The sequence below is a fragment of the Musa acuminata genome, chromosome BXJ1-8 (genome assembly GCF_036884655.1).
Source record: "Musa acuminata AAA Group cultivar baxijiao chromosome BXJ1-8, Cavendish_Baxijiao_AAA, whole genome shotgun sequence".
Classification (NCBI taxonomy): domain Eukaryota; kingdom Viridiplantae; phylum Streptophyta; class Magnoliopsida; order Zingiberales; family Musaceae; genus Musa; species Musa acuminata.
The window spans coordinates 7,133,995-7,145,904 of record NC_088334.1 but is presented as its reverse complement, the minus strand read 5'-3'; the positions used below and the strand labels follow the sequence as shown (position 1 = coordinate 7,145,904).

At 35.1% G+C, this 11,910-nt stretch overlaps 1 protein-coding gene across 3 annotated transcripts; it reads right to left on the bottom strand.

The window, feature by feature from the left end:
- Window positions 1-742: 742 nt before the first annotated feature.
- LOC135587321 (tRNA N(3)-methylcytidine methyltransferase trm141-like) lies at window positions 743-11,529 on the bottom strand. 3 transcript variants are annotated; one of them, XM_065078579.1, is made up of 13 exons: window positions 11,339-11,528; window positions 10,299-10,360; window positions 10,136-10,189; window positions 10,003-10,035; window positions 8,637-8,741; window positions 5,743-5,850; window positions 5,502-5,573; window positions 5,361-5,411; window positions 4,739-4,801; window positions 4,535-4,659; window positions 3,625-3,781; window positions 1,215-1,968; window positions 743-1,132 (listed from the first exon to the last, which is right to left on the bottom strand). In XM_065078579.1, exons 1-12 carry the CDS (start codon window positions 11,469-11,471, stop codon window positions 1,258-1,260), a joined length of 1,674 nt encoding a protein of 557 aa, XP_064934651.1. In that variant the 5' UTR covers window positions 11,472-11,528; the 3' UTR covers window positions 743-1,132; window positions 1,215-1,257. The 3 variants fall into 3 exon arrangements, with proteins under 3 accessions (XP_064934651.1, XP_064934652.1, XP_064934653.1); XM_065078580.1 differs by lacking the exon at window positions 743-1,132 and having other exon boundaries at window positions 1,615-1,817; window positions 11,339-11,529; XM_065078581.1 differs by lacking the exon at window positions 743-1,132 and having other exon boundaries at window positions 1,837-1,974.
- Window positions 11,530-11,910: the final 381 nt, after the last annotated feature.

Sequence of the window (11,910 nt, the reverse complement as noted above, 5' to 3'; positions counted from 1 at the left end):
TGTAAGAAATTGTTTCATAGTAAAATTAGTATATATATTTGCAAAAAAGAAAAAAATATATATATATAAGGTGGTGTTGTGCAGAAACTCCCAGTATCTTTAAATCTGTTGTGGTGTGTAAATATCTTTGTTGCTTGCTGAACAACAGCTCTGCTGGTTTTCATAGGAAGTCACAATCCATCCTACTGCTAAAAAAGAAGAAAATATGTGAAGTATTCAGATATCATCTCTTTTGAAAAAATATAAAAAATAAAAAGTCGAGTGAAAACTATGATATGTCTGTGACATTTCCCCACCATTGTCAGCAACTATATTCACACCTCTTCTTTCGTATTTGGTTTTGTTGTGCAAGAAATTTTTGCTGGACTCCATAATGGTCGGGATGAATTTTTTGTATAAATCAAATATAAAACAGGACAAAACTATTTGATTACCAAGTTTCTTGGTAAATCATTTCAAAATATACAATGTGGAAGACCCAAATTTCTTCTTTCATGTTGACCTAACTTAAACTGTTTCGGGGAACAATGGACTATTAGATCCTGTCTAATAGTTTGCATACAACACTATTTTTATGATAAATTGGAATTATATATTAGATCTTTTTTTTACAATAATACATTAAATCTCTGGCATTATAGCGTACGCACAATCTTTAATAAATTCTTTGACATAAACGTATGTAGCCATGGTTGCGTGCAACACATCAATTTTTTAAGAAATCAGTACTACTAGGCAAAGCTTTGAAAATTATTCATAAAATTTCATTGATGTTGATCGATTTTTCACAACTAAAATATTAATCTGATGGTGGTAAATTAAACTTACCAAAGTTTCATCCGACATTTTACAAACAGAAACTGTTTTGCAAGGCCAGCATTTGTCATTTTGGAACTCAAAACAAACTTCCAAAGCACAGAGAAAGTTAAAAGGAATAGTAGAAATAGTTCTATAAACCTGAACATTCAGCTATCTCAAAACTAACTTCTCTCGTGCAAAACACAGAATTGGCTTCATGCAAGTCCACAATGGCGATTTGCAGATCAACAATGATTGAAGTCAGAATTTAGCTTCATATAGGCCAATACTGAGCACAATTACTTCCACGATGCTCCTACTCCGTCAAGTGAATCTGCAAAGAAAAGCAAAATGAAGATAGGAGTTAGATACAGAAAATATTACAACAATGAGAAGAACGAGAATTACTCCACAACCTCACTGACGAAAGACTATGTAATGCATGCAAGAGAGTGTTTCTCAGGCATGAAAATACAAGATAGCCAGTGGCGTATTCTTGAAGAAACTCATGTAACCAGCACCTTCGACGAACCAAGAGTTGATGATACCACCATGACTCGAATGCATTCCATTAACCCACCTATCGACAAGCTCAAAACCAAAGTGCAATGCAGTGGAAATTATTGAGCTTTCATCAACTCTTCTTTGAATGTGGCATAATACAAGGGCTGGCTTGCAATTCCCATTTTCCCGGTTGCTTATCAGCTCTCTTGCTGTCTCAAACAGAGGTGAAATAGCATCATAATTGTAAGTTACATCAGTCCCTATGATAATCTCAAAACCTCCACTATGTCCACAAAGATCCTTGATGGCTTTGATGTCCTCGGTATTTCCCCAGAGTAACCTCTTAACCACAATTTTATTAAGCAAACTTGTTTCTAAGTTTGATATGATATTCTCTCTTAGAAGGCTAAGAGCTTCTGTATCTCCATCAGTAGAGACCACCACCTCTGCCAACTGAGCAGCAATCATTGAGCAGATACCAGCAGAGCCACAACCCAATTCCAACATCTTCTTTCCTGCAACAATTGAAGGGTTTTCTGCCAATAAGTTGCTCATTAGATGAGCTGATTCCCATATCATAAGTCCAGTAGATTTGCAGGTATGTTGATATTCTTTAGCAAGTGCTTTTATCTTAAAGCTGTAGTCTTTCACTTCAATCTTGATAACCTATTTCTTGCAATCACAGGACAACCCACAAATTAAAAGCAATATAAAATATTGTTAACTTAGAACAATTAAAGGATTCTGTCATATGCAAACTAACAACATAAGAGATGGATACATCGAAGCTTGATGCATTTTTATTTAACCTACTTCACAAGATAATATAATTCAGTGGTTGCTTAAAGAAAGAAGCAACACTGTCAATCACATATTGATCTTATCCAATGAAAATAAAGAAAAGAATATCAAAGAAGTAGAAAAGAGAAAAAGGAACCTTTCTTGGCAAAACTTTGTTTTTCCAACTATCATATCTTTATTCTCTATGATAAATGTCCTGGAACTATATCTTACCACCTATGACAGTATTACTACAAGAATCTATCAAGGAAAAGAAATAGCTAATATAATTATCACTAGCGTTTATCCAATAGTTATTAAACAAATGATTCTATTATCTAACGATCTACAACAATAGAACAATGATGTTGGATAATGCAATAACTCAAATTTCAACTGAATCCAGATTATAAGCATGTTCAAGACTTCATGCTAGGATGACAAGAAACAGTAAGAGCACAATGCAGTTTAAAAAAGTTATCACAGCTTCATGCTATGAGAAGAATATCACTACTTTGTCTGAAGAGAATGTGAAGCTTAATATTAAGATTATTTTTGTTCACAATAACATGGATGTTTTATACAGTATTAAATTGTAAGGTACCATGAATTAAATTGATGGAGGAAATTTGATGGAAATTAACAACTGGAAAAAAAAAATAGTGAAGGGCTTTGCTATTAACCTGCATTTTTGTTGCTCTAGGTTGCCACACTTAAGGTATTGGAATACAGTAATAATCAATTGCAAGCTGAGCATATTGATAATAGGTCAAATCAGAATTTGTATTTACAATGAGGCAGAAATGACCAACATTAAACATGCTGCTTAATATGGAGGTTTTTATTTTTATTTTTCCTTTCAATATTAAAAGTCATGTTCGTTGTCCCTATGGCAGCTGGATCTTAAAAATATGCCCACACCCATTGCTCATCTTCTCATTGTGAGAACTTGTGACCGATTGGACATTAAACATTAAAAATCCAAATTCAAGTCTGTTTAATGAATAAGAGATAATGCCAAGAAATCGATAAAGTTGCTTTGAAACATGATAACATGTGTTTAGTCAGAGTTAAACTACAGGTGCACCACAATCCATGTCCATAGAGAACCAGAAGTTTTATTACAAACTGATAAGACAAAAGAAATAAGAAATAGCTGCCATTTCAATCTGTAGAGGCTTACTACATGAATGGCAGTTATTCCAATGAGACTTTATCAGCCCATATTATCATAAACGTAATGTTAGAGCAGTCTATATTACTATAACATGTAAGTCCTTTTCCATATTAAAACAGATAAGAACCTAGCAAAAATGAGCTTTACATTGCAAAATGAAAAAATGACTATTATTATAAAATCCAGTTTAAAATGACACTAGTATAACAACAAGACATTTCAAATCATCTGCCACTGACTCTCAACAAACAAGAACTAAAAGAAGAACAATGTTTTGTTACTAAGCTCCAACTAGTTCAAGAAATTATATATAATAATTCTTTAAGAAAAACAGTGCAAAAATTCACAAGAGCCTAAAGAGTTACCTCATCAGCAGGTGGTGACATGCCAAACATGTCAGCAATACTGTCAGATACGTCAACTTCTGTATCATCGTAATTGTTCAAAAATTTCTCGGTGATCGACATGTTTTCATGCATTTGGACCAAAGATCTGTTGCAGAAGACGGCTTGAATCCAACGCCTAAGATAATGACCAAAAGCAGAAAAATAAAACAAATTAACACCGATCACCATAGCAGTACCGAGGTTCTTCAGAACAAGAGATACCCAAGACGTGAAATGTAATGGAGATACCCAAGACGTGAATGTAATGCTAACACTATAATAAACAGTCCTTCACAGAAAAAGACAAGGCAGCTAGCTACATAGTGACTGCACATCGCAGAATAACACATTGGAAAACAATCATAAACCTATAGGAATTATATCAATGAAACCATGCTGGAGTAACCACTTATGGAAACTGAGGCTGCTGGAAGATGAAAACAAAGATTTGCTTAAGATAAAGGCAAAAAAAATTAATAAGCGAAATTAATAATCCATTCCTCATATAAGTAACAAATTATGCTACCCACGTTACATTAAATTTTCACAAAAATTGAATCTCATATTAACATAGAAAGTGAGAAGAATTATTACTAATCATGAAAAAAAGATGTAACTCATGCAGCAATATTTTTACATTTATGTGCACAACTAAGCATGAATGCTGGATTAAAATCTCATCATTTTTCTCAGCACTAGTAGATGAATGAACAACAACTACAATCATATAGCTTTAATCAAGGTTTTTACGATGCATATGGTAATATCTAGCAGCTAACTTAATCACAATTTATTGACTTAAAAAATATCAAAGACGATATCAGGATTTTAAATGACAATTTAAAAAAAAAAAAATCTTTCAACAATAAAGAGTTACTCCAATCAGTACCTATTCATCACTATTTCCAACGAGCGATTCTCAACTTGTTTACTGCAGATGCTAACTTCCTCGACACTAAACCCATTTTGCATAAAGAGATTTGCCAAGAATTTTTTGGAAAAGTAATAAGCACGCTGTGCAGGAAAGTATTAGTAAGAAAAAGGAATCCGGAATATCAAGTCCGTGTTAAAACTAAGCTCATCTATAACTTACTGTTCCATCACCTCTGACATAGAAGTTCTCACTAATCTGCTGCTCTTTGCAAGTGAGCCTTTCCTGTAAAATATTTGTAATTATATGCTTGTTTGTTAGAACTTAGAATTACCAAATCCCAGAAAGAAGTATAATTATTCCCTGGTGAAGCAAAATAGAGAGTTCAGTACAAACTGAATGGGAACATGACAACCAAAATAAATTCAAACCAAGTTGCCTGTTGATTAAAATAAATTCTTATGGTGAACAATTTTGACAAAACCAATATGAATAGTGATATTGCAAGCAAGTTCTGAAGAGAAGAACATTCTACATGCAAAACAGACAAGTAGGCAAGGGGCCACATGTAAGTTTTGGTTAAAGAAATTGTACCTAAGAGATAACTAGGCAAGGGACCACAAGTTTGTTTGTCTAGATCTTCACAAAGTAAACAATGTAAAGCAGATAGTCTTCACATAGCATAAAGATTTCAGTGAATAACATTAAAAAAAATTAAAATTAAAATTCTAATAAGTTTAATTGGTCATAAACTGTACAAAATAGATTCTTATTAGAACATTAGATTCAAAAGACATATAAAGAATTTAAGTAATCCAACTAATGTAGTACTAACATAACTCACCTGCGCAAGGTCACCAGTGGCGTAATCACGGAAAAGTACACGACCATTTGGCTGAGAACAAGTCAGGCAGGAAATTAGAGGTGCTTGTAGACTATAATGATGCCCTCATTACTCTTTTTTTTTTTAAAGGAAAAAACTTACTTTAAGAACTCTCCTTATATTATGTAGCACCAAAGGCATCTTCTCCGGAGAAACTGCGGACAACACAAAAACCTATTTAATGTGTCAGCAGTTGGGCTACTAATGGTATCTCAACTAGGAATCTAAAACAAAGACCCAAAATAGAAGATATTAATAGTAACAAGAAGAAAGGGGAAGCTATCTAAAAAAACCATTCAGAAAGCCTTGAAGAAGAATTATTACATAGATTATAATCACTTACCATGGTTACAATGTCGACAGAAGAAGGTTCAATTATCTCACTGAGGGTTTGCACTGTGAGATCACAAACAAATGCATTAATGCGATCGGCTGAGAAGTCTTTGTGTCCCTGCAAAGCAGTTTCTCAGGTAAGGTAATGAAAATTATAGTAGTATAAAAAATATATATTAATATCTTTGACCAGAACATGCCAGACGTATCGTTGCATGATAGTTTATTTCATAGAGTCACATAATAAAGGGCATACTTCGTGAAAAGGATGATGCAGTCTTACGTTGTTTCATGAGGAGATCAGGTTGTAAGGGAACAACTCTTAGGGTCACATCCTGCTTGTAGAAAATGATATTCTGGCAAGCAACTCTATTTTCAGTTTTGCACCATTCACTGTAAGCTTGCTTGGCGCCTTGAAAAAGGATGCATAAACAGGTTATATGTTTCTAGTATGACACCTAATCTTTTCTTAACATCAGATGTTCAATTACTCTCCTTACCACACTCTTTTCTCATGTTTTCTATGTGTAAAATTCTGTACTACATAAGACCATTTTAATGATCTGCTGATCCCAAGGTGTTTTTCACATTCTAAAAGCATGTGTATGTATCGGTAAGTGGATATATCCATGAAGAGAGAAAAGTAACAGAGCAAGAAAAATTCAAAATGCTTGTTGTTTTTGTTGTGTTCGTAATGGAAAATATTCGTGAACACTCCTGTACATGTGTTAAATGCTTCAGTATACACGCAGGTTATTCACACAATATTTTATGTTATTTTCATAACAGGATATAACCAAGGTTCATAATTTCGTACGGTACCGGAGTATCAAGTTCAGTTCAGTATGGTACGAGTATACCGAGCGATATGTGCTAGCGTACCGCTCAGTGTGTGTGTGTGTGTGTGTGTGTGTGTGTGTGTGTGTGTGTGTAACAAAAAAGTTAAGAAATATAAAAAAGGGTGATGTTGCCTCATTTCTTCTCCCGCGAAGCCTTGGTGGCATCACCGAGGCTTCTTCTCCACGCACGGATGAGGAGAAGTCACCGACAACGTCGAGGCCTCGTCGCCTCAGATGAGGAGGCGACATCTCATCTGCGGCGTCCGACGAGGGAGGACGGCGACGAATCGGGATAGTCGAGGGAGAGCGGCACCGAATCTCGTGTGTGTGTGTGTGTGTGTGTGTATATATATATAACAAAAAAGTTAAGAAATATAAAAAAGGGTGATGTTGCCTCATTTCTTCTCCCACGAAGCCTTGGTGGCGTCACCGAGGCTTCTTCTCCACGCACGGATGAGGAGAAGTCACCGACAACGTCGAGGCCTCGTTGCCTCAGATGAGGAGGCGACATCTCATCTGCGGCATCCAACGAGGGAGGACGGCGACGAATCGGGATAGTCGAGGGAGAGCGGCACCGAATCTCCAAGTTCTCCCTTTTCTTCTCTCTCTTCTTCCTTCTCCCACCGACCGATTTCGTGTGGTAACAGAGCGAAAACAACACCAATCAACGGTACTGCCCGGTACAGGCGGTATCATTCGAAATTAAAAACCCAAGATATAACCAACTTCACACATATAGACAAATCAATCAAGGTTCAGTATATCAAACAACTAGCAGAGCTATTTTGGACTAAAGCCACATATAAGTATCTTCAACCTTAACTTGTTAATGTATAAAATATATGCAGGATATCTAAAGATCAAGTACAGGAAGCACTCAAAATGCATGTTGGACACTAGCAATATGTAAATATTTTGTTTCCTTTTTTTACATGCAATGAATATGAATGATATCTTTGAAGACTTAGTATCTTCTATTGGAAAAATTAGCTATTACTTCACATAAATTACACACTGTAATGATGGAAGATTCTCTAAAATAAGGATTTCAATCTCGGTCCACTACCAGTTTCAGCAACCAATCAGACACTGTTACGAGTAGATTAGACACCGTTATCAGTAGATTAGACGATATACTGACCCATACAATCTAGTATCACCAGAAAAAAATTTAAAAATATATATAGATTGGACCTAGCCTAAATGGTCCAGTACCAGTCCTAAGTTGGACCAGTGAATTCCTATTTAATTCCTTGGTCAATACAAAGCAAGGCTTTTAGCATTTGCCAATATTAATAATGCCTACATGAGTGAAGAATATCTCCAAGATACCAAACTAGCGATGCACCATAGAGGAAATATAATGTCAAGTTAAAAATCCAAAATGCATAATTAGTTCTAATTGAAAGAAGTTCGCTCCACGGAAGCTTTCAACTATTTAAGGGTTAAGGACACTTGTCCTCCCTGTCAGTTAGATCGATCAAAAGCCAAAATCTCGTCAATTTAAGAGCCATCATGTCACTTTATGCTACTGTTCATACAAATTATAGGTCATGCTTCTGTCTGGTTCAGCTCTTTTTGCAGCAACTTGTCCCCTCTTAAAAATTACTTGTTTAGATTGTTCTAGATCCAACTTACCACAAGTCTAATATACTTCTTTATGAATTACAAATACAAAGCAGACAAATTACCAATACTTAGCCAGTTATACCAGATACCAAATCATGAGTCTAAAAAGACAGCCCACGTGGCATATACTTGGCTCATTTCAATGACCAAAGTCTGATAGATATCCAGAAAATTCTTTAAATTGTGCTATAAACCTATGCTTCCATACTTTCTGTTGATGTAATAGCTATTTTACAGGATCTGGCAGATTATATTAATGAGCATTACAATAAAACTTAAACTACCTTCAGCATAACAAGATTCTAGACAACAAAATTGTATCACGTGATAGTATGATTTTGGAATCTGTTTACTTTTAGCAGTTACATCAAATTTAATGGAACAAAGATTGCAAGAGAACCTCTAGAAAGAAAATTACAGGAAGCAGAAAACAAACCTTCACTAAGTCAATGGCACGTGACGAAAAATCACAGGCATGAACAATGATATATGGATATGTTGCAACCAAAGGAAAAATTGTGTTTCCAGCTCCACAACCAACCTTTCAAATAAATTCCACAAATGATGCTTAATAACAACAATAATGTAGAATGAAAAGCAAACAGAAAAATAGATAAGGCCAGAAAGAAGAAATAATTAGATCTATATCAGTCATGAGAAGATTGCATAGAAGACAGATTTTGTGATTGAACTTCATAAAATAGTCAACAATATAAATCCAAAGCTAAACTTCTAGCCAAGGTAAATTTAGGCAAAGCAAGAATGGAACTAACAAGCATGTACAAAACTTATCCTTTTTTATAGCATTACAAGCCCAAGGAACCAAGGGACGACTCCATGAAATTCCCTATACAAGCAATTAATTGAAAACTACAGAAAAATAAATATCATTGTTACAGGACAGCAAATACAAAAAAGGCCAATCGAAAGTTTGAAACCACCCCTGAAGATCTATCATAACCAGGAGTTCTTAAAATTTTGGCTATATACTAAGGGAACGAAAGAAGAATCTCAAATTATTTTTCGCAAAAGCCAAAGAAGAGACCAGCACCCATCAACCAAGCCAATGTTGTCAAAAAAGAAAACTTATATAGGCATAGAAAATTGAAATATATGATTTATACTAGACTTGCTTAAGGTTAACCTAAGCTGGAACATGGAATTTGAAATACTAAATCATGTAACGTTGCATGCTCATCGTTGTTAATGAAGCTTGCAACACTAAAAGAAAAGAACAATTTCACCTTCTGTTTTAGCACAATAAAGATGGTGGCCAGGTTGAAATTGCGTGATATATAACTTAAAGCACATTTATGTTAAACTTCTCTTCTTTTTAATATCCAAACAGATTTATCTTGTTAATAACGCTGACATTGCTTGTCTTTTAAAACAAGCAAATTCATTAGCTGGGCTACAAAAACACCGACCATTTCAGAAAAAATGTCTGCAATAAGAAGAAATGGCAAGCAATCATAAAGCTAAGTCTAATAGTCAGCTAGATTGGAAAATACTTAACAACCATAGTTTTAATTGTATATACTAAAAAGACATGAAAAATTTTAAGATACAAAACATCAAAGACATTTAACAATTAAACGAAATGCATCACAAGCACCAATAAATGGTTAAAACCAAATAATTAGAACGAGAGACACAAGACCATAATATGAAGAGAAATTTTTAAATGTATTCCATAAGTTTCAGAAATTCGGCAAATTTAATGTGTATTCATTAAGCTAAATTTGGAACAAATTTAATAGCATTGAGTAAAGCCATAAGTAAGATGAAAGGTTGACGGTTACCTCTAAAACAACAAGGTTTTTGCCATCCTTATCCTTGAAGAAGAACAAGAATGATGAGAAACAGAACAAATCAGTATACCAGAATTCCTCAGTTAAAAGAGATAAATTCCATGACAGAGAAAAAAAGATTTACAGCCAAGAAATAGTGGCCCCATTCTTTGTCCAAGTAATGTCGGTCCTTGAAGAACTTTGCAACCCCCAGAACACATACAAAATAACAAATTTAATTTCTCAAAAAGGGAAAAATTTACCAACTACATAAAAAATTCACAAACAAAAATGAAAGAGAAACTCACCCTGTCTTGGTGTCGCTTGTAGAAGATATCCCAGTATTTCTTGGCATCCCTTTCATACTTCTCTGCACAAAGATATCAGGAAGGAACAAAGATAAGATTAATGCATGATTGGACTATCTTTCATTGAATATTGACCTATGCAGAAGATTTGGTGAGGAAGCACCTTTGTTGTTTGATGCCCAATACTTTTGTGGATTTTAGGAAAAGAGGCAAGATTAATGGAAAGCATAATTTTAAAAGGTCTTTCTTTCACGGATGGATAGCCTATATGAGAGATTTGGTAAGGAAGCAGCTTACTTGATTGATAACAACTTTCTTCTTGTGAGTTTTCGGAAAAGAATCGACATTAACACAAAGTAACTTTAAAATAGTTCTCTTTCATGGATAGATGACCATGGGAAATTTGGTGCGGGACCATCTTTCTTGATCCACGCCCACATCTTTTGTGGATTTCAAGAGAAAAGGCAAGATCAATGCAAAGGGTAACTTTAAAGGAAGTCTGTTTCATGTATAGATGTAAAATTTGGTGAGAGAGCTCCTTTCCTTGATCGATGTCCACTTCTTTTGTGGGTTTAAGTAAGACAAATATATTAATACGAAGAGTAACCTCAAAAGAATTATTTTTCATGGATGGATGATCTATACGGCAGATTTGGTGAGTGATCAATGCATAATTTTGTGGGTTAGAGGAATATACAATTTTGAGAGTAACTTTATAAAACTCTATCATGGATGAATGACCGATAGAAGAATTGGTGAGGGAGTAGATTTCTTGATCTAGGCCCTTCTTTTGTGGGTTTTATGCGACCAGTGTCTCGATATCTTCACCGGTGGACTACCTCTTCGTAACATTTGGTGAGAGAGCACGCGATGCCTACTTGTTCTTGTGGGTTTTTGGAAATATACAAGATTAATGCAAAAGACTAACTTCAAAAGAACCATTTTTATGGATAACCTATACGAGGATTTGGAGAAGGAAACGGAGCGTCCCTCTTTGATCGACGCCTACTTGTTTTTGCAGCCAAAAGAGATGGTTTTACCTTTCCAAAAAGGAGTCACTTGCCTAGCTGACGAGGACGACGATGAGGACGAGTATATCTGAATCTTCTTCACGCCCTCCGCCACCGCGGCCTCCGCCGCTGCCACGGGGTTCGCCGCTGCGTCCCCCGCCATCGTCGCCGCCAAGAGAACTCCTCAAGAACCAAAATGCCGCTCTGGTTTGGTCGGTCCACCCCGCGTGCCAGCTTACTTAAGGACTATGAACCATCGGTCCAATCAATTAGATCGAACCGGATAACTTTACCGTCGGAACGAAACCTCCATCCGAAGTAATTTTGAGGCTCATTACATATTAGCCTATGTAATGGTATTTCGATCGATTCTTATACTTATAAAAAGAAAATATTTAATCTATTACTGTAATAAAAAATTATTTTTAACCTTATAAAATTATTTTTTAATCTGTATAAGCACATTTGACATCTTTTTTTTTCTTTTTGCACTTCTAAAAAATGATAGAAACTTCTTTTTTTCTTCAGCACATTTGGTAAGCGTTATGGATTGTGGGCCGCTCAAATTTAATATCATAGAAGAAATGAGAGGATGACTGAAT

Bases quoted from the DNA above. Each gene is read 5' to 3' on its own strand.
- LOC135587321 (XM_065078579.1), bottom strand. From the start codon at position 11,471: ATGGCGGGGGACGCAGCGGCGAACCCCGTGGCAGCGGCGGAGGCCGCG. The intron at 8,742-10,002 runs GTAACCGTCAAC...TTTATTTGAAAG, and splicing joins AAAACCTTGTTGTTTTAGAG to GTTGGTTGTGGAGCTGGAAA. The intron at 1,969-3,624 runs GTAACTCTTTAG...TGCAAGAAATAG, and splicing joins TGTCACCACCTGCTGATGAG to GTTATCAAGATTGAAGTGAA.